At 40.8% G+C, this 23,323-nt stretch overlaps 1 protein-coding gene across 1 annotated transcript; it reads left to right on the top strand.

Annotated features, from left to right (window-relative positions):
- Window positions 1-10,342: 10,342 nt before the first annotated feature.
- Window positions 10,343-12,859, top strand: LOC133896676 (L-type lectin-domain containing receptor kinase IX.1-like). Its single transcript, XM_062337271.1, has 3 exons — window positions 10,343-11,266; window positions 11,371-11,911; window positions 12,058-12,859. Exons 1-3 carry the CDS (start codon window positions 10,423-10,425, stop codon window positions 12,632-12,634), a joined length of 1,962 nt encoding a protein of 653 aa, XP_062193255.1. The 5' UTR covers window positions 10,343-10,422; the 3' UTR covers window positions 12,635-12,859.
- Window positions 12,860-23,323: the final 10,464 nt, after the last annotated feature.

Here is a 23,323-nt window from a genome sequence, read left to right on the forward strand (position 1 = left end):
TAAACTTGAGTCGAGCCTTTCTTGCCTTAAGACTTCATATCATATTTCCCACACTTACTGAGTACTCCATGTACTCACGCTTGCCTTCTCCCAATCTCTTGATGCTGCTCGGAAGGTGAGGACTTTGAGGACATCCCGGACGATGGATTTGAGTTCTAGGAAAAGGAAGATATTAACTTGAAGACCATGTTCTAGGCCGGTGCTCCCCCAGACAACGCATGTGGATGGATGAAACACCCGCTACCGCTGAAAGGTATCTTAGTGTTTTCTTTAAGACCTACGGGTCCTTTTTGTAATGAATCATATCGTTATGTAATGACAATATTATGTTATCACTTATAAAGTCACCGCATGTATGAAACTTGATCCTGGCATACATGTGACATGCATCTGGTTTGTTCTTTTGAAACCGGGTGTGACAGAGGTGGAATCAGAGTCGTGTTGACCGTAGGACACAAGCCTAACTAGAAATGGTTGTTATTAAGGACATATCTCTATCAAAAACTAATTTTTTAAAATCTTTTACTCTACCAGTGTTGTTTCTGCCGTCCTTTCTATTGTTGTTATTTGTGAAATCTTTGTAAAATAGTTACTGACTCATCTCTCTCTTTGAAAAATTTAGATGGCCCGCACGAAGTAAAAGCCCCGCAAGTAGGTTGGAGGCTTCATTCCTGCTAGAGCTCCCGCAGAGGCTACTTGGGCGTTCCATCCGTCCGCGGAGTTTCACTCTTCTGGACTTCAGACGGGGGAGTTCCCTCGCAAGCTCTGGATGATCCTCGAGGATCTGGGCTATAAGGAGGCCTCGATCTATAAGGGGATCAGGACACCGCTCAGCACCCACGGCTACGCTTGGATGGTGGAGGTAACCTTCTTCGAGAAGAACCTGGATGATGACGATAGTAAGGTGAGCAAGATCCACTCGGTCGTCGCCCTGAGAGAGACCTTCGCAGCTGGGATCTGTGACCCAGCTCGCCAGGCACTTTCAGTCCTCTGTGCAGAGTACCACGGAGTCCTTCAGACTATGCCGTACAACTTCTACCCACAGTGTACGAGTAGCAGCTTGGAGGTCACCTTTTCCCCCACCAACAGGGAGGTGATGCCAAACTGGTGGAGCAGGTTCACCTCACCAAAGTCTTGACCCAGGAGCTGGACGGAGCCCTTGACAAGCTACATGATGTGCACCTGAGGCTCGCTGAGGCAGAGGAGAGGATTCGCGCCCTTTAGGCTATGATGAATGATGACTCAGAGGAGGAAATAGAGGAGAGGCCCGAGCCAGAGTTGCCCCACTCTCCCTCCCGCAAGAAGCTCTGCCTCAACACCGCTCTGCGTGTTGCACCACAGAACCTTTCTGAGGGTGGCGATAGTTCCTGAGCTAGAAATTTTCCCCTAGTAGCAGTTTAGCATCATTTAGAGTCATTTGTTCTATGATGTATGAACCTGTTTACTTTCTATGTTGTGAACTTGTGTGTTAGGTTTACTTTGTGTGTGTAGATGCGATGTGAAAGTTTATCTTTCGCAGTTGTATCTATCTTTAATATATATTAGCTTGCGACTTCTTTGACTTGCTTCATCTATCCTTGCCCTGTTCTCGTATCCCAATCTCATGTTTTTGCAATCGTCAAGAACAACACGAGGAATGCGAACAATGATGGCGCCAATAGGAAAAACGTTGAAGGCAGTAACCCTAATGACCACCCCCCATGACGAGAACCCCAATAAATAGGAACAACGTTGAAGGTAGTAACCCTAATGACCACCCCCATGACGACAAACAGGACACGTTTCCCTCATGGAACAGGCGAACCAACCGGAACCTAGTGGACCCAATGCGGATGATGGCCGTGCAGACTCAAATTCTGCAGGGACGGGCACAGGCCATGGCAAGACTTCAACAGGCACCCCCAGCTTATCAGGCACCACCACCGCTATCGCAAATGCAGCCGCAGAACAAGCTAAAGGACTTCCTGAGCACCAAGCCACCTACATTTGCACAGGCAGTTGAACCAATGGACGCCGACTATTGGCTCAAGACGATTGAGAGTAAGCTGCAGATTTCTCAGTGCATAGGCAAGGAAAGAGTCCTCTTCGCTTCTCACCAGCTTGTAGGACCAGCTTCAGATTGGTGGGTAGCCTATATTGCAACTCATGATGACCCCAAGAGATCACCTGGAGAGAATTCAAGGACAGTTTCCACAAGCACCATGTGCCAGCAGGGGAAGTGAAACTAAAATGGAAGGAGTTTCTTGGATTAAAGCAATATCCCATGTCAGTGTGTGAATACCTTACCAAATTCACGCAGCTATCCCACTATGCCCATGGAGATGTGGAGACTGATGAGAAGAAACAAGACTGTTTCTTGGAAGGTTTGAACTCTGGACTTTAGTATTCCCTCTCAGCCAATGAGTACTCGAGCTTCTGGAAGCTTGTTGACAGAACTTTCATTTTGGAGAACAAGAAGCAGAATTTAGGAGAGGAATGCAAGCAGATGATGCAGGGTCAGTCTTTAGGCAGTAACACCCGTCCTCGCTTTAACCCACAACCCACAGGACAAGTGTATCGTCAGGTAGGCTAGAACCAGCAACATAGGGCATCCAACCAGACTTCAGGATCTTTCAGTCAGCCAAGGTAGCAGCAGCAACGCTCCAACTACCAGGTCCCACTCCCAGTGAACCAGAACTAGCAACAACAATGTTGCACTGGCCAGGGATCCAGTAACATTGGCCCATGCTTCAACTGTGGGAACTTTGGACACCTTGTCAATAAGTGTCCCAAGAAACAGCAGGGTCAGACCAACAACCAGCAGCAGAACCACCCTGGAGGTTAGCCACAATAGCAGCCTCATCAGAACTTCATGAGTGGGCGAGTCAACCATGTTGCAGCAGAGGATGCCCCAGATGTGGTACTCGGTATGTTCCCAACCAACTCTCACCCCGCTACAGTTTTATTCGATTCCGGAGCAACACATTCCTTTATTTCAACTAAGTTCGTAGAAAAGCATAATCTGCTGATAGCCATAATGAAAAATCAGTTGATAGTCAGTTCTCCAGGCGAAGAAATGGAATAGAGGCATGTATTCCCTAAGATAATCCTTGTCATTAAAGGGGTGGAATTCCCCGTAAATCTTATCGTCTTGGAATCTAAAGAGATAAATATTATTCTAGGAATGGATTGGTTGGCTAAGTTCAATGGAGTGACAGGATGCGCCACCAAGACAGTTCAGTTGACACATACATGTGGCAACAAGGTGGAGTTCAAAGCCACAGCAGAATCATGAGAGAATATCAAGCTCAATCATGGCAAGGAAGTGAAGGAAGTCAGAATAGTTAGCGAGTTCTCGAATGTCTTCCCCGAAGAGTTTCCAGGTATGACACCAGACTAAGACATTGAGGTCGTTATTGAATTAGTACATGGCACTGCCCCCATATATAAGAGACCGTGCAGAATGGATGCCAACTAGTTGGCTGAGCTCAAGGAGCAAATCCAAGAGCTATTAGACAAGGGGTTTATTCGCCCCAGTACCCCACCCTGGGGAGCCTTGGTTATCTTCATGCCAAGGAAAGATGGAACTCAAAGAATGTGCATCGATTATCATGCACTTAATGAGGTGACCATTAAGAACAAGTACCCCTTGCCTTGCATTGAAGATTTGTTTGATCAACTAAAAGGAGCATGCATCTTTTCCAAGATTGATCTTCGTTCAGGTTAGCATCAGCTGAAGGTTCAAGCGTCGGACATTCCCAAGACTGCTTTCGTCACCCGTTATGGTCTGTATGAGTTTACAGTGATGTCCTTTGGATTGACCAATGCCCCAGCATACTTCATGTACCTCATGAACAAGTTCTTCATGGATTATCTGGACAAGTTCATGGTAGTGTTCATCGATGACATCTTAGTTTTCTTGAGGGATGAGGAAGAGCATGAGGAGCATTTGAGGATGGTTCTGCATAAGCTAAGGGAGAATCAGTTGTATATTAAGATGAGCAAGTGTGAGTTTTGGTTGAAAGAAGTATCTTCCCTAGGTCATATCATCTTGGCAGGAGGAGTATCCGTTGACCCCGGCAAAGTGAAGGTCATTCTAAATTGGAAGCCGCCATAGACCGTTTCAGAGATCCAGAGTTTTCTGGGTTTAGCAGGATATTACCATCGTTTCATAGAAGGCTTCTCCAGGATTACCAAGCCAATGACAGAACTGCTAGAGAAAGGGAAGGAATTTAAGTGAACCCCCGCTCATGAGACCAGCTCTAATGAATTAAAGAAGAGATTAACCACCGCCCCAGTACTAAACATGCCCGACATACATAAGCTGTTCTCGGTGTATTGTGATGCCTCGCACGAAGGTTTGGGATGTGTGTTGATGCAAAAAGTGTAGGATAGAATATGCACAAAATACCCAATCAGAGGGAGGGTGAATAATTGTGGAAAATAAATTCAAAGATTAGCTCACCCAAATCAAAACTCGATTTATACTCGGTATTCCACTCAAAACAGAATGTACATACTCTAGTAAAAACGATGTACAGAAAGATCTGGTGGTCGGATTGCTCTCAAATTTGGTCAGAAAAAACTAGATTAAATACAAAACTAACCCAACAAGTATTGAGTACATCAGATATGTGGTTCAAAAGTTATTCCTAGTGGAAGCAGACTATGTCAACCAGTATCGAGTAGATCAAAACTTAGTCGAGTTGACAAAAAGCTACTCGAGAACAAACCAAATCCACTCAAAATTTTCTCAGATCAAACACTAGATATTCTAGCAAGGTTTTGGATGGATTAAACCAAGATGAAACTTGATAAAAGCATGAGATTAACCAAAAACTAAAACCAAACATGCAGAATATAGAACATAGAGAAAATTCCAAATCAGCAACTCATCAACTTACGAAACTTGATTTTTATTGCATAGATGAGTTTACAAGATGCCTCTCTAAAGCATCCAACAATGATTTCCACAAAATCTCAAAACAGCTCTCTCTCTCGAGTTTTTCTATTTCTCTGCTACGTTGTTCTACGCCTATGCTACCTAATACAACAGACCTCTCTATTTATAGGGTAGCCACACACACAAACGTGACCGAATCAAACTACAACTCTCTATCGTATTCAATCTGGCCTCTATCCTCCTCTAATCATAAGAGGACAAACAACTTCCGCTAATTAATCTAATTAGCCAACAACTCTTACATAATCATGCATGCACATCTCCCATTCATACATGCATATACGTAACTAACTCAGAGTCCATCTCCGACACAAACTCTTGTCTCAAGTCCAGCCACTACACGACTCCCTCGTGCCTGCTCCTACTTGAACACAAATTAGTCTTCACGTCCTCTCACGATTAGATTGCCTCATGCGTCCATCACGAAGCCTTGTCTCCATATGCATTGTTTTCTCCGCTTGAATGTCTCACATGACATGCTCAATCACCACGACCTCAGTTCCTCCTGAACCTAGTCGCCGAACCTCAGTTCCTCCCTGAACTTAGTTCGTCGATCCGTCATCGACCAAGTTCGCCTTCTATCAACACCTGAACATGAATCAAACAACAATCAAGTACAAGCACAAGTCCTTCCTGACTTGACTCAAGATCAGTTCACGCAACACCATGCAAACTCCAAGCAAAACCAACATGCTAACATAAGCATACTATGCTATCCAAGCATATCTTAGCAACTCATTAACATCAACCAAATGTCATTATGCTAAATCACTTTGCTCTACCAATTTCATCAATCAAACCAATTTTTCATCACATGATCTCACAATCTTCCCCTTGATGAAAACATTGGCAACCTTTTAACAGACATGATTTAATTTTAAAATCAAACACAAAGTGAAATCAAAAGATAAAAAAAATCCTTTGAAATTTTTTTTCTCTCCCCCTTCGAAGCAAAAATGAGCAACTTTTCTCTCCCCCTTTGACAATGATTTCATCAAAAATTCAAAAGAGAATCAAATCTTGGTATTTCAATTATTTTAATGAGCATGAGAAATCATTCACATATATAACAAATACTCGACCAAGCCACACTATCAAGAATACTTGCACCAACCCGTCTACACATGTAAAAATATAGTGTGAGAAAAACTTATCAAGTATAATTAGTGATTTATTTGTAAGGCATGGTCTCCCAATCTCAATCACTCGAATCCTCAATTTATATGCTATCAAAAATATGAATATCAAAAGTATGTCATTGTTTTGATTTAAAAAGACATATAACAAGATGCCAATTTTGATGTCAAGAACTTCTCATATTCTTTTGCAAGGAATTATGTACACCATCTATCTTATTCTATCCAACCATGCCAAGCCTATGTAAAAAAGACAATCAGAAGCTTAAGACAATGATTTTGGTCATACATGACTTCTTCCAAGTTCATATCAAAGTGCAATGATAAGCAGTCTCGAAAAAAAGAAGTGTGATAGTGCATACTTCCTTGATCTTTTATTTATCAACTATTATTTAGCACCTTTTCATTTCTTTGATTCTTTCACATATAGCATTTTTATCAAAGATCAAAGCAATCAAGAGAGTTTAACCATGATAAGATTTAATTTAAATTGTCATTTGATTTAAAAAGTCATGATAAAAACTACACAGTTACACATATAGATATGAGAGTGCAAAAACTCCTATGTAGCATAACTGGCTTCAAAAGTCACATATGTATCATATATGAGCTCATCATATTTTATTTTTTTTATTTTTATAAACTTTGACAAGTTTCAAAGATATAAGAACTCCCACTCAAAATAATCCCATAGGATGAATAACACCAAGTTCTTTCCGAAGAAAAGCAAAATGAGAAGAATCCAAAGATTTTGTGAAAATGTCTGTCAATTGGTGTTTAATATTCACACAAAGAAGTTCAATGTTTCCTTTTTCAATATTGTCTCTAAGAAAGTGAAATCTGATATCAATGTGTTTAGTTCGAGAATGCTACACATGATTTTTAGCAATACTTATAGCACTAGTGTTGTCACAGAAAAGTGAAACACTCTAAATTAACCCATAATCTTTAAGTGTAGCAACTATCCAAAGAGTTTATGAACAACAACTAGCAGTAGCTACATATTCAGATTCAGTAGTAGATTGTGCAACAGATGACTGTTTCCTAGATGACCATGCAATAAGAGAATTATCCAAGAAATGACATGTACCAAATATACTTTTTCTATCAATTCTACAACCTCCAAAATCAGCATCTGAAAAAACTCTTAAGCTAATAGATGAAGAAACAGGAAGCTAAATACCAAAATCTTGAGTTCCATGAAGATATCTTAGAATCCGTTTGATATCTTGTCGATGTGAAGCACGTGGAGAAGCTTAAAATCGTGCACACAAACATACAACAAATTATATGCCTGGCCTTAAAACGGTGAACTACAAAAGTGATCCAATCATACTTCTATATTCTTTTTGATCAACTGGCTCACCATCTTCATCAGGATCAAGTATCGTTGTGGCTCCAATAGGTATCAGGGGAGTAAATCCCTAATACATAACATGTTATGATCTTCATATCATGAATATTGCACTCTTTTCTTTTATGAGTTTTTCCAATATAATTTCTCATATAAGGTTTTTAATGAGACAATATTAATACAAGCATATATGCTATATCATTTTCTCCTAATTTTTTCCACTAGATTTTAAATGAGTTTTTGATGGCATATTATGATTATTTTTCCTTATATTTTTTCTACAGGGTTTTGGAAGGAGATTTTATTATGTTATATACAGATGACCAAATGAAAGGGAAGTATTATGACTCAAATGTTAATGATCAATTAAACACCTATTGGAGAGAGATGCCTCCCGGAAGAGATATGAACTTATCCCTTCATTCTATATAAATTAAACATATGTACAATAAAAGAAACGATGCGTTCAGTTTTTACACTACTACATCTGCTGTCTATAGTGTTTGTTACAATCTATATTGTAACAAATTCTACTCTACCTCAAAGGCCTAAGGGGGACTATATGTGAGAGGGAGTGTTCGAGTGTGATGCTAACCGTTCAGTGCTTTTTCTTTACACCAAAACTGTGTAATTTTGATTGAAGAGGATTATACATTTTTTTTATCAAGAGGTAGAGGGTCAATATTGGTACCTCTCATTAGAGGAGCATAAAGAAACTCATTCACGAATAGGGGAATTGCTATTGCTGTGCGCCAGTGCCGGGCCTAGGACCGACTACATTGTTGGGCGGGTAGCAGTAAGCACCAGCACGCATGAGACATTACAAAGGAGGAAATATTCGGTGCAAACCAATCTTTCACTGGAATCGTGAAAAACCCAAAAAAACAACATGCTTAAAAGTTTCTAAAAAATCTGAAAAAAAAATCATACATGTAAAGTAGGTGATGACATACAAACATATAAAATTTTAAGGTCAACCTTAACTTAGTTTGTGAGATATATTATTGAGAAATTGCGGAGAAAGAGGGAAGAAAAAGACAAAAATAGAGTATGTTTTTAGAAAAAGGATAAAGTTCTGGGCTTTTGCATCTAGGATGCGAACAACCCTTGTTATTATTACATCATCACATCTTTTTGTTAATAGAGAAGAAAAAAAATAAGATTAAAAAAATTAGAGAGGTTACCTGGCATTCTCCGGCACACAACATATGACTAAATCGCCAATCATTCTCAAAAAAACTTCATAGCCACTATCTCTAAATTCTAGCAAACCAGTCTATGCGCATGTGTAGTATGTTTGTCTTTTTCTTCAAGATTTGTTAATTTCATATCTCACGAAGTTAATTTTGGTCTTGAAATCTTATATGCATGTAGGTCACCACCTTCTATATATGTGTGATTTTTTCAACAAAAAAAAAAATCAAAACTTCAAAGCATGTTTTTTTCTGGGGTTTTCATGATTTCACCGAGATGGGGTTTGCACCATATATATATATATTAAAAGCTCTGCACCTGATACGAAAGGAGAAAAAAAGAAAGCCGAATCCAGCAGTGGAAGTGGCTTGCTACTCGCACAGTTAGCAATCTAGCACATGGTTCAAAAAATCGTCAAAAACCGTTTGATATTCATGAAAACTGGTCAATTCGGTCCGCACCAAATTCTTAATTCGATCGGTTTTTAAAGTTAAATTGAAAAAATTCAAATTTTTTTTTAAAAAAAATCACAAAAAATTGTAAAAATGCTAGAGACAATTCTAAGACCTTCTGTGAAAACAAATTTCAAAAATAATGTTGTTTGCATCATATTTATATGGAGGAATCTTGAAAAAAAAATACTGAAATGGGTCGTATGAATATGATGATTTGACCCATCACATTAATAATAATCTTAACATGTAAACACATATTTTTCTTATGTAGGACGTATCTTAGGAGGATCTTTAAAATTTATTTCTCTTCATTTAGAGTTTTATTAATTTCTTCATAATTTTTACAAAGTTCACAAGCATAAAGTGGCACTGTATTTAACTTTTTCATATCTACCATTATATTTCCTACATAGAGCATAGTATAAGTAAACTAATAAAAGTGGTTTCACTAATTTTGGAGGTGTGATTGGTTAGTTATGAATTAATCTAGTTGTAACACATTTAAACAATCCTGCATGTTGCAATAACTATTTCATGAGCTCAAGTATTTTTAAAAGATATAGGATCATGTAAGAAAACTAAAAAAATTGGTTTAATGATTTTTGGATTATCAAAGAATTAACTATGAATTTAACTAGGTTTAGCAAATATATTTTCTCATAGAAAATATACAAATTTTTCATGAGTATAAATATTTTTATCATGTATATCATGTTATAAGAAAACCAAAAAAAAATTTCACTAGATTTGAATCTTAGATGAATAAGTTATCGATTTTACAAAGTTGAGCTATTTTTTGGTTTTTCTTAAACTTTACTGAAATTCAATAAAACGAACGGTTTTAGATGAAATTCGAGCGATTTTTTATCACAAACGAAATGCGATAGGTTTCAGATGGAATTTGAGTGGTTACCAAATGGTCGGTTCCCCCGAATTTTGCCTCCGATTGATAAATTTGATCAAGTGAATTCGTCCGAATTCTCAATGAATTTCAACTGAATTTTCTAATTTTCAGGAATATCGGAATATCGCTGGGGGCGGTTTTCCGGTCCTAAACGAATTTTCGAACCTTAGTCCAGCATCACTGGCTAAAAAGTTGGACCGCTGTCTGCCGAACTCCCGTCTCATTCGTCGTAATAGACACAAGACGTAAATAATTCATACATCTGCGTACTTTTGCCCTGCCGACGAGGTGAGGACGACGACGACGACCACGATTGAGGGGGCTTGACAGTTGACTGCCTCCGCAGAAGGACTAGTGGCCAAGCCGACGAGTCGACAAGCGAGCATCTTATACGACGCAGCGGCAGCACGCACTGAGCCATCAGAAGGGCGGCCGCGATGGGCTCAACAACACACGTCTTCTTGCTGATCTACTTCTTGCTCGTCGCCAGTCATGGTGCCCTCCGCACCGCCTCCCTGACCTTCGACTTCGACTTCTCCAACGTTTCCACGTTCAGCCTAGCGGACTTCACGATCGCCGGCGCCGCCGCGTTCCACGGTGCGCTCTTCGACCTCACGGCGAACTCGTACAGGGCCGGCCTAAACTTCAACGTCGGCCGGGTGGCGTACGCACACCCGGTGCCGCTCCGGGACAACGCCACGGGCCAGATGGCCAGCTTCACCACCGCCTTCTCCTTCGCCATCAACATCACCGACATGAACAACAAGGGCGATGGCATGGCCTTCTTTCTCAGCCAGTACCCGTCGGCGCTGCCGCCCAACTCGCAGGGTGCTGCTCTCGGCCTCTGCACCGACTACTGCGTCAACAAGACAGCCGGCGAGGACAGGTTCGTAGCCGTGGAGTTCGACACGTACAACGACACCTGGGACCCGAGCGTGACCTACGATCACATGGGCATCGACGTGAACTCGATCGTGTCCGTGGCCAACATCTCGTTGCCGAGCTTCAGCCTGAACGGGCAGATGAGCGCGCAAGTCGACTACAACAGCACCACCGGCGTGATGAACGTCAAGCTACAGTTCGACCGCAGTCCGAAGTTCCACGGCGCCACGCCAACCTTCAACGTTACCGCCAAGGTGGACCTCGGGACCGCACTGCCGGAGCAGGTCGCCATAGGGTTCTCGGCGGCGACCGGCGCATCTATTGAGTTGCACCAGTTGCTTTCTTGGTCCTTCAGCTCGATAACTCCGGGGAGCTCACCCAGCACAGGCATGAGTACAGGTTCGTACATGCAGCTTATCCTTGTAATTGATATCGCAATTATTTGCAACAACATACTACTTATGCATCATCGAAAATCTTAATCTTGTTCTGTACCTCGCTAGGTGCTTCGACTTCATGGAATTCCAGAATGGGGCTAAAGGTTGCTCTGGGGATTACCAGCTTGGTATCCCTCTTCCTCTGTACAGCTGTTCTTGCTCTGCTCCGTGCATTGCGCCTTAAAAACTTGGCGTTAGCTGAGATACAACTAGAATCAGAAGCTCAAAACAAGCTCATGGATGAGGAGTTCGAGAAGGGCTCAGGGCCCAAGCGGTTCGAGTACAGCCAACTCGCCGTCGCAACCAGGGACTTCTCAGAGGAGGAGAAGCTCGGAGAAGGCGGCTTTGGCTCAGTTTACAGAGGATTCCTGAAAGAGCTAGACCTCGACGTTGCCATCAAACGAGTGTCGAGGGGTTCGGAGCAAGGGAGAAAAGAGTACACCTCTGAAGTGAAGATCATAACCCGGCTGAGGCATCGGAATCTTGTTCAGCTCATCGGATGGTGCCACGAGGGCAGGGAGCTCCTGCTGGTGTATGAACTCATGCCCAATGGCAGCCTCAACACCCATCTGTACAACCCAATTGTTCTCCTTACATGGCCAATCAGGTACGCAGTAGTTCAGTTTAGTTTAAGTTCCCTAAGTGAATCTTGAACCCAAGATATTAGATAGAGCAGTATGCATGTTTTTTTTTTCCTTTTGAGAACACGCAGGAGAACTCTACCATCAATAATTTGGATGTTGCATCGTGCAGATTCAAGATCGTGCTCGGGTTGGGGTCTGCGCTCCTGTATCTCCACCAGGAGTGGGAGCAGTGCGTCGTGCACAGGGACGTCAAGCCGAGCAACATCATGCTGGACGCGTCGTTCGGCGCCAAGCTCGGTGACTTCGGCCTCGCGAGGCTCGTCGACCACGGCCGCGGCTCGCACACGACCAACCTCGCGGGCACCATCGGGTACATGGACCCAGAGTGCCTCGTGGCCGGCCGCGCGGGCCCGGAGTCGGACGTGTACAGTTTCGGCGTCGTGCTCCTCGAGATCACCTGCGGGCGGCCGCCGGTGGTGCCCGAGCAGGAGGACCAGGGCAGGGCGCGCCTCGTGGAGTGGGTCTGGGGCTTGTACGGACGGGGAGCCGTTCTCGAGGCCGCCGACGAGCGGATGGGCGGCGACTTTGACGGCGATGAGGTGGAGCGCGTGATGGTCGTCGGGCTCGCCTGCGCTCACCCAGATTGCATCCTGCGGCCGTCCATCAGGCAGGCCATGAGCATGCTGCAGCGTGAGGTGACGTTACCGACGCTACCTGCCAAGATGCCGACACCGCAGTATTTGTGACGTAACCGTGTCTTTCCGGAGACTCGTAGTACGTGCATGGTTTACGGTGAATCGGTGTTGAAATAAATGAACTTAGTCGGAAAGCTATTTTTAGCAATAGATACATTGGCATAAGAAAAATATTCAATACAAAACAAACACAACCGATTCATAATTCTAAGTCATTCAATTTTTATATGAAGGAAGCTTTATTCTAAAATAAATAATATTCAATTTGAGTGGAAAATTCAATTTGTTGTTGTTCTTGCCTGGCTCATGCTTCTTTCCCGGTCCCAGACTCCGAGTAAAAGCTGTGTTGTAGTGCCACAAGGTGTCACCACATTAGCCCTCCGGCAGTCGTAGTTGGACTCACTATGGCACATGTCCTGCCAAACTCTATTTTTATTTTACTGTGTATCTTATATCAGTTCCTGTATCAGTAACTGATATATATATATATATATTTCTAACTGATTGACATCACAGTCATACATCGATTATATCAACGATTGGTAAACTACTAATCTAACGAACTTGTTGAAGAATTAGTGAATGCTATGAGTAGACAAATCACAAGGGAAACATATAGGTGTTTTTAACCCTACGTCATGTTTGTCTTCTATTGATATGAGCCTGTTATAATAGGGGTCTGGCTAGCCTAGATGGATCTAAACCTAGTCGACGGTTTACTTCTTGACTTCTATTAGCTTGTCTCTGGTTGTATTGCTTGTGGTGAGATCATGTGATAAAAAATTGGTTTAAATGATGAAATTGACAGAGCAAACTGATTTAGCATAATAATATTAGGATAATATTCATGAGTTGCTAAGATGCTGCTTAGGTATGCTTATACGCTGGTGTTAGCGTAGAGATGATACAATATACTCGTATGAGTAGTATTGCGTGAACTGATCTTGAGTCAAGTTGGGAAGGGCTTGTACTCGTACTTGTGTGTTGTTCAATTTATGTTCAGGTGTTACTCAAAGGCAAACGTGGTCAATGACAAATCGACGAACTAAGTTTAGAGAGGAACTGAGGTTCGACGACTAAGTTTAGGAGGAAGTGGTGATCGAGGATGTCATACGGGACGTTCGAGCTGAGAGAACAATACATATGGAGACAAGGTTTCCCGATAGACGCAGGAGGCGATCTGATCGTGAGAGGACGTGAAGACTAATTCATGTTCGAGTCGGAGCAGACACAAGGGAGTCGTGTGGGGCTGGGCTTAAGGCAATAGTTAGTGTTAGAGATGGACGTCGACTAGGCTACGTACATGCATGTATGCATGTGAGATGTTACATGCATGATTACATGAGAGTTATTGGCTAATTAGCTTAATTAACAGAAGTTGTTTGTCCTGTTATAATTAGAGAAGGATAGAGACCAGGTTGAATATGACTTGGAGTTGTAGTTTGATTTGGTCACATTTGTTCGTGTGGCTATCTAATAAATAGAGAGATCTGTTGTATTGGGTAGACAACGCAGTAGAGAGAAAGATAGAGAAATCCTAGAGAAAGTTGTTTTGGGATTTTGTGAAAATTCTTATTGGATACTTTAGAGAGACATATTGTAAACTCATCTATGCAATGAAAATCAAGTTTTGTAAGTTGATGAGTTGCTGATTCGGAATTTTCTCTATGTTTTATATTCTACGTGCTTGGTTTTGCTTTTCAATTAATTTCATGTTTTTATTGAGTTTCATCTTGGTTTAATCCATCCAAAATCTTTCTAGAATACCTAGTGTTTGATCTAAGAAAATTTTGAGTGTTTTTTTTGTTTGATCTCGAGTAGCTTTTTGGTTAACTCGACTAGGTTTTGACCTACTCGATTTTGGTTGATATAGTCTGCTTCGACTATGCATAATTCTTAATCCATATATCCGATTGATATGATTCTTATTGGATTAGTTTTGTATTTGAATCTAGTTTCTACTAACCAAATATGAGGGAAATCAGACTTACGGATCTTGCTCTACATTGTTTTTACTAGAGCATGTATAATCTGTTATGAGTGGAATACCGAGTTTAAATTGTTTTTTAATTTGGGTGAGTTAATCTTTGAATTTGGTTTCCGCAATCATTCACCCCCTCTGTTTGCCTTATTAGAGTCTAATCGATCCTACAATTGGTATCAGAGCCTTAATCTTTTCTAATTGATCTTAATTGGTAATTAGAAATATGGCTTCAGATATGTATTTTATAAAACCTTGTATTTTCGATGGAGTTGATTTTTAGTTCTGGAAGATGAAGATAGAACTTTGCAATTTGGAAAAAGGTCTACAAGCCATATGCAGTTCCAGAGAATAATGAAGTGATGGCACAAAACATACCAGCCGTCGAGGCAAATAGCAAGGCAAGGAACTTGATCATCCAAAGGTTGGGAAGGAGCAACTTGGATCGAGTGATACATCTCAAATCAGTGTACAAGGTATGAAGATCACTCTGTGATTACTATAAAGGTTCATCTACCATTAAAAAGGTACGTCAAGATTTATATAAGATAGAATACATGAAATTTAAGATGAAATCCGATGAGTCTCTTGATGATTTCTTTGCTCGCTTTAATAAGATTCTTAGCAATATGTGTGATGTTAATGTTGTATATACTAATGCTGAAAATACACAACAACTACTAGGAGCTTTAGACATGTCGATATAGGAGATGAAAGTGACATCTATTAGTGAGTCTACTATCATGAGTACACTTACATTAGATGTTCTTTATTCTAAATTGAAAACTTATGAGCTAGATGTCTTTGCTAGGAAGAATGCTAATAAATCAATTGTTTTGGTCTCTAAACCTAGCATGTCTCATATTGAATCTTCTTCATCAAGCTTTTCTTTATCTTCAATATCTGCACTAACCTATGATCAGCTTGAGTTGATTCCTAAAGAAGATTTAGCACTACTCTCTACTCGTTTCTCTAAAGCATTGCAGAATGTGCGTATGAGAAAGAGAGGAAGTGGAGGTCATTCAAGATGTTATAAATGTGGTGATCTCAACCATATTTGTTCCAATTGTCCTAAGCTTGGAGAGAAGGCATCAAAAGAGGAGAAAGAGAAAAAGAAACGCTCGTTCAATGACAAGAAGAAGAAGAGCTTTCTCAACCGAAAGGTTATGCATCGAGTTCTTTCGACGCTCGAACAAGTCAACTTGAGTGATGTTGATTCGAAGAGTAGCGAGGATGACACAACATCCAAGAGCAAGATATTGCGTGATTTTACCAGGTTGTGTCTCATGGAAAGCAACAAAGAAAGTTGCACCAAGGATAAACTTGACAGCGATGGTAACAAGGTATTGCCAACTTATGATGATCTATCTAATGATGTTGTTCGTCGTGGTACTCTCTTGGAGAAATGTAACAATAAAATTAAGAAATATGATGTTTTAATTGAATCTCTTAATTATGAAATCGTAAGACTTAAGACTCTAATTCTTGATGATGATGTTTGCAAGTCATGTGATTTAATATATTCTGAGCTCACTTCTCTTAGAGATGTTCATGCTTCTACTCTTGAGAAACTTCTCCTGAGAAAAATGAGAAACTTGTAGCGTGGAATTACAAACATGTTAAAAATGCTAGTTGTTCTAATTACTTAATTCTTGAATTAAAGTTGACTGATGCTAATGCTAGAGTTTCTCAGATAGCTAATAACATGATTACTCATGAGGTTCTTTCATGCTCTAATTATCGTAAACAGAAGAAACCCATGAATGTTGCTTGTGATAAGTGCCCAGCTATTTCTAAACAGGTTGATTACTTGAAAAGAACTTTAGAAAGTTTTTCTAAGGGAAAGAAAAATTTGAACCTGATTTTAGATTCATCTAAGTCAAGCACATGTAAACAAAGTTTAGATTTTGATCCCAATGCTCGTTCTAAGACAAATGCACCCACTGTTGTCAGGACTCTTGGTAGTGGCAGATTTGAAACACTTGCTAAATCTAAACCTAAGAAGGTTGATTTTAAGTCTACTAGATTTTTATCTTCTACAATGAATGCAAATGTTGTTTGTCTTATAAATCCACATACTGGGTTAAGTACACATGCACTGATTGTGATAGAGATGGATATTTATTAGATTTTTGCTTTAGACTAGCTAAACAACAAAGGAAATAAAAGTTTAAGGCTATGTCTAATTTTTGAAAGGCACGTATTATCCCTCGTGAGGTTATGGCACCTCATTTTGTGCCTCGGGTGAAACAGTCATCACCTTTTGCTACTCGTGTAACTCGTCATGAGCCTACTCGGGCTTCTCGAGTTGAGACTACTCGGGCTGTTAGTGCTTCTTGAGTTGAGACTACTCGGGTTGCTTGTGTTTCTCAAGTTGAATCTACTCATGCCTCTCGAGTTGAGTATACTTGGGTTACTCATATTTTGCCTACTCGCATTTCTAGTTGGGTGACTCAATACTGGATCCCTAAATGCTTTATTACTAACCCCAGTACTGAGGCCTGGATATCTTCTATTGCTTTGTAGGCTTTTCGAGCGAGGAAGGAGAATATTTGGCTAGTCGATTCTAGATGGTCACGCCACATGTCCGGTGACAAGAATTGGTTCTCCTCCCTTGTACGTGAACCTCGTGCTGAAAGTGTTACTTTTGAAGATATTTTTTCTACATCAGTTGTTGCAAAAGGTACATTGCAGGTAAATGACAAATTTATGTTTAAGGATGTTTCTCTCGTTGAGAACCTAAAATTTAACATGCTTTCTATCTCACAAATGATTGATGAAGATCTTGAGGTGTGCTTTAAAAAAAATGAATGTAAAGTTTTAGATGCTATAGGTGATTTGGTTTGTAGAATCTCATGTTTTGGAAGAGTTTTTAAAGCTAATTTTGATGCATCACCTTCTTCTAAGCTTAGATGTATTGTTGCTAATATTTCTGAAGATATATTCTTTTAGCATCATAGACTTGGTCATATTGGTCTAGATCATCCACTCGAGTTGATGAGCCCATGGCTCCCTCAGAGACACACATGATGCATTTGTTTCTTATTGTTCATATTTTCTTCATAGAGAATAAAATACTACTAAGTTTTGTGTTGTTTTATTGCTTAGGAACATGGGAGAAGCACCACAACCTTACCCAGACGTCACCCCTTGAAGGCTAAGTCTACTCGGACTCGAGGCCAAGCTCTAGTCATGGTCGTGGTCGTGGTCATGGTCAGGTCTCAGGACACCATGTCAGTAAAACGGGCATAACTCTCTCATACGAAGTCCGTTTTAGGCGATCTTGGACATTCTGAAAAGCTTATGATGATCTATTTCCACCGGATCTATACTCAGCCAAATATTCTTTATATTGTAGTCAGAGTCAAAGGAATAAGGTGCTACATCATCGTTTTGGACCCTGTTAGGTCTTGTAATCGTGTCGGGGTCGGAGTCTAGATTGTGCACGCCTCTTTCCATGGCTGCACAACCCTAGGTCAACCTCCTCGTGTCCCCCCTATATGCACACAATAGCCATCATAGTTTAGGCTTGAGTTTAGCTTAGATTATTCTACTTTAGATATTTTCGTCATTTATCGGTTTGTTGAACCCCAACTCAAGTGTTTCATTGGTAATTAGCAATATTCAGATTGCATCTACCTATTCTTTCTTGTGTTCTCGATTCTCTTGTAGGAAAAGCCTTCTTGGCGAGGTCATCCGCACCTTGGTACGGTTGATAACCACAGAGTAGTAGTGTAGTGGTTGCGAGGGTTCTCGATCTGTTCTGGTTGAAGCCTTTGGATCATCAACGTCGAAACTCCACCAATCGGCTTATCATATTACCTTCAGAAGATCGGGCAAACGCGCATCAAGTTGTATCAGAGCCTCGGTTACCCGTTAGGTAATCTCAGTTATTCCTTTTGTTTCGTTGAGTTCCATTACCTAGAGTCCAGAAAATTGCCCAAAAAAAGGATTTAGATCTTAGTTTTCCATTGTCGAAACCACTTTGTGCCTTTCACAATTTTGTTTTCAGTTTTCACGTTGTTGAGTTTGAGTCCATCATCAGTATCTTTGTTGCTAGTCGAGTCGTCGTGTTCTAGTTTCTAGCATCGAGTCTTTGCTAATTTAGTCATTGAGTAACTCGGTTTGCCATAGTCTGTTATAGCCGAGTTTGTGTCCCTGCTCAGGGTCCCAACCAGTTGATCCGACCACTCACTTGGGGTCCCGATCAGTCACTCCGACCACCCACTCGGGGTCTGACCAGGTACTCCGACCACCCACTAGGGGTCTAACTAGGTACCCCGACCACCCACTCAGGTTCGACCACCTAGTCGGATTCGCCCACCTTCTCGAATCTGACCACCTAGTCGGAATCGCCCGCCTTCTCGGATCCGACCACTATAGCCGAAACAAAGGTAGCCAAAGTTCAGAGAGAGAGAGAGGGAGAGTATCTTTTTATTACCTTTATACCCTTACTCTCCGGAAAAAGTGTGACCCACGTACTTCACTAGTTTTAGAAAAGGCAGTAGAAGAGTTTTGAATTTGTGTCACATTTGCAAAAAAGAAAGAAAGAAAAGAAAAGCAAGCAAGAAGCAAAGAGTGCAAAAGAAGAAGAAGCAAAGAGTGCAAAAGAGAGAGAGAGAGAGAATTAAAAAAAAAGAGAATCGGTTTGCATTGTGAATTTTGTTTCATTGTGCTTGTGTCTATTATGGTTTTCGGCTTGCTTGAGCTAGTTCTAGGAACGTATTCGGTCCAGCAACTGTGACGAGTACTGTAGACTTTTATTCACCTTTGCTAATCTAATTTCAATTATTGCTATTCCTTGCTACTAAATATTTCCTATCCAAGCTACACCTTCTCTCGATCAGAACGGTTTATCCCCTTGCAACTACCTCACTCGCACTCGATAAGGTATCACGAACCAGCTACCGGTTGTACCAACTGCGATGATCGGTAAGAACACTTGCAAGAGCGTGGTAAGATGCTTGCGAGTGTGTGATTCCACCTCCACCACCTAGTAGTCAATAGGGATAATTTATCTTTTGTGGTTTTCTATCTTCGACTAACCATGGCAGGAGAAGCATTGGATGCACAAGAGTGTGTTTTGAGGGGCGAACTCACAATGTTGTTGGATGATCATCGACAAGCTATTAATGACGACATCGATAAGAAGCTTGCAGAGACAAACACAAATTGCAACGACTTAATGATAGTATTGCCATGCTCAATACATGCTTTGATCGAGTGGCTAATCAGCTATCAAACCATGGGCGTGTGGATCCTCATGGCGCAACCCATGAGCAAGAGGAGTCCGTCGCAGATGATGAAATTTTGAGGCAAGAACAAGACGTCTTTGATGCACGACAACGGAATTGATTGAACTTCAACCGTCAAGGTATGAGAGAAAAAGAATTGCAGGGATGACAATAGAGGCCAAGGAGCAATTTTGGAAGCACGACCACTTAAAAATCAACACCGGTACAAGTCAAAATAGCCCCACATTTAGCTACACGGTCTGCTGCCCCCTTCTCGAGTAGGGCACATTCAGTAGTACCTTCGACACCATCACATGCTCCCGAGGTAAGCAAATCCGTAAGTGTGCAGGGTCCAGCCAAGAGCTCTTCTTCGGTTGCTTCTACAGGCCGATCGTCCGAGATTGTATGCCACCGATGCAAGGGAATGAGCCACGTCATGAAGGATTGTCCCAGTCAGCGAGCGTACATTGTAACAGAAGACAGTGGATATGTAAGTGCTAGTGATGTTGAGGATGAATATGCTCTTGCCGCTAACCATGCAGGTGACGAGGATGGACGTGAGACGTATATCGACCATGAAGAAGTGTTCGATGCCACTGCCACGGAGGATTATCAGACCCTCATTGTGCAACGAGTGTTAAGCACTTAAATGGAGCAAGCGTAATAGTTATAACGCTACAATTTGTTTCAGATGTTTCTCATAGTCAAGGATTATCGTGTTCGAGTCATTATTGATGGAGGAAGCTGCAACAATTTGGTAAGTTCATATTTGATCAAGAAACATTCCTTGCTGACAAGAACACATCCTCATCCATACCACATTGAGTGGTTCAACAATAGCGGTAAGGTGAAGGTAATGCAAACAACTAGGGTGTATTTTTCTATTAGGTCATACCATGATTGTGCTGATTTTGATGTAATACCCATGCAAGCATGTTCACTTTTAGGACGACCATTGGGAGTTTGATACTAAAGCAACACATCATGGTAGAAGTAATAAGTACACCCTTATGCATAAAGAAAAGAAAATAACTTTTCTATCTTTAACCCCTGCTGAATTGTGAAATGTGAATAAGAAATAGCTGAAAATGAGAGAAAAGAGCTTGAGTATGAATCTGAAAATCAGCAAGTCTGTGTCATGTTTACCACTAAATCTGACCTTATTGAAATTGTTGATAATGAGCTGCCATGCTATGCTTTGAAATGCGAAAAATCCTTAGTTCCAACGGAGGATATTTCTAGTTCTTTGTCTCCTGCTATCACTAACCTTTTGCAGGATAGTAAAATCAACAAAGCAATGGATGAAGAGAAGAAGAAGTTGCTTGAGAGCCCCACCACCACTGCTACATTTTCTCCCACAGGTCGTAATATCCTTTCCTCACGTCCTTCTTATGATGGTTTTGGTGCTGAGGAGTACATTGATTGGGAAATAGCGATATATAAAATGTTTTCCCAATGCTAAATGTGTGAAAAGAGGAAGATTAAGAATGCCACTTGTGTTTTAACTAGTTGTGCATCTATTTGGTTGAAGAATTTGTGTGCATCTAAAAAGGTTCCACAAACTTGGAAAGAGATGAAAATTCTTATGAGAGAAATATTTATTACTCAATCTCATGCATCTATTTGTAAAGAAGAAGTGCATCTTTCAGAGGAGGAAACCCTTGTTGCCCCTCCACCTATGACTAATATTTTGCAGGAAAAAGTGAACAAACAAGAGAAGGAAAATGAGAAGAATAGCAAGGAGAAAGAGGAGACACATGCTGCTCCATGCATGTTACAAAGAGGTATAAATTCTAATGCACCTATATCAACCGAGGAAGAAAACAAAGGTAATACACAAGGTGCTACACTCACACAAGGTGATTAATACTTTGATGAGTTGAAATTGCCCACTACACATGCTATTGCAGAGCAACCATTAGTGGACCATATTGTTGTTTTATCTTTGTCACAAGATGATTTTTTTTTGTTCCTTGTGATAAACAAGAGTTATGTGGTAATGCTTCACTTATATCACAACCACAACTTGTGCATGAACATGTTAACTCTATTTTACAAATGAAAAGTTGTTCTGAAATTAAACGTGTCAATGCATTGTTAGTGAGCAAGAAGAGCTGAAATTGTTATCTTCCCTAAATACTTAGGTTATATTGAATTTGATGTTCTTTGTGATCTAAATAGTTTAGAAGAGAAATTAAAACATAATTCTAATTTGCCATGTTCGTCATAGAATATATTTCTTGTTACTGGCAGATACAATAATAAATTAGAATATATGGTGTATCGAGTTTATATTTGTTCAAATCTGAAATCTTCTGCTATTGTGCCTGAAAGTGAATATTTAGAGGACTGCATTTGCAATATTAATGTCATGTCAAGTTTTTCTTGTTCTAGTCTTATTTTCAACCCACTGAGTAGTTCACAGGAATGGGAGTATTGTTGGATGCTACCATCCACCACAACCATTGCTTCACCTTTCTATGTACAGAAGATACAAATTGATACTAGGTTGCCATGCAATGACACTTCTTTTAAAGAAGGGGAGCAAGAAAATATCACTTCTTTTAAATAAGGGGAGAAAAAAATGAAAAATGCATACATTATACCAATTATGTTTACTATGGCCAATGATGATCAAGTACAATCGTTTCGAAGAGAATTACAATTGTTTGATAAAGAACTTATGATATTGCATAACGAGAGTTCCTTGTGCATTTTGCTTTGTGTAGAAGTTTATGGACAAGACAATGCTATACACAAACTGAGGACGGTTTGTTGTAAAGAAGGGGAGTATGATGAGCCCATGGCTCACTCGGATACACACATGGTGAATTCATTCCTTATTGTTCATATTTTCTTTGTAGAGAATAAAATACTACTAAGTTTTATGTTGTTTTGTTTCTTAAGAACATGGAAGAAGCACCACAACCTTACCTGGACGTCACCCCTCGAAGGTTAAGTCCACTCGGACTCGAGGCCAAGCTCTAGTCATGGTCGTGGTCGTGGTCGAGTCTCAGGACAACACGTTAGTAAAACGGATATAACTCTCTCATACGAAGTCCATTTTAGGCAATCTTGGACATTATAGAAAGCTTATTACAATCCCTTTTCAATGGGTCTATGCTCGACCAAATATTCCTTATTGTGTAGTCAGAGTCGAAGGAATAAGGTGCTATATCACCGTTTTGGACCTTGTTGGGTCTTGTAATTGTGTCAGGGTCGGAGTCCAGGTTGTGCATGCCTCTTTCCACGGCTGCATAACCCTAGGTCGACCTTCTCACGTCCCCCTATATATACACAGTATCCATCATAGTATAGGCTTGGGTTTAGTTTAGATTATTCTATTTTAGACAATTTCACCGTTTATAGGTTTGTTGAACCCCAACTCGAGTGCTTCATTGGTAAGTAGCAATATTCAGATTGCACCTACCTGCTCTTGCTTGTGTTTTTTATTCTCTTGCAGGAAAAGTCTTCTTGAAGAGGTCAACAGCGTCTTGGCACGGTTGATAACCACGGAGTAGTGGT

The sequence above is a fragment of the Phragmites australis genome, chromosome 17 (assembly GCF_958298935.1).
Source record: "Phragmites australis chromosome 17, lpPhrAust1.1, whole genome shotgun sequence".
Classification (NCBI taxonomy): domain Eukaryota; kingdom Viridiplantae; phylum Streptophyta; class Magnoliopsida; order Poales; family Poaceae; genus Phragmites; species Phragmites australis.

Excerpts from the sequence above, each read along its gene's own strand:
- LOC133896676 (XM_062337271.1), top strand. The coding sequence starts at position 10,423 with ATGGGCTCAACAACACACGTCTTCTTGCTGATCTACTTCTTGCTCGTC. Across the intron at positions 11,267-11,370 it reads CAGCACAGGCATGAGTACAG|GTGCTTCGACTTCATGGAAT; the intron begins GTTCGTACATGC and ends GTACCTCGCTAG. Across the intron at positions 11,912-12,057 it reads CTCCTTACATGGCCAATCAG|ATTCAAGATCGTGCTCGGGT; the intron begins GTACGCAGTAGT and ends TGCATCGTGCAG.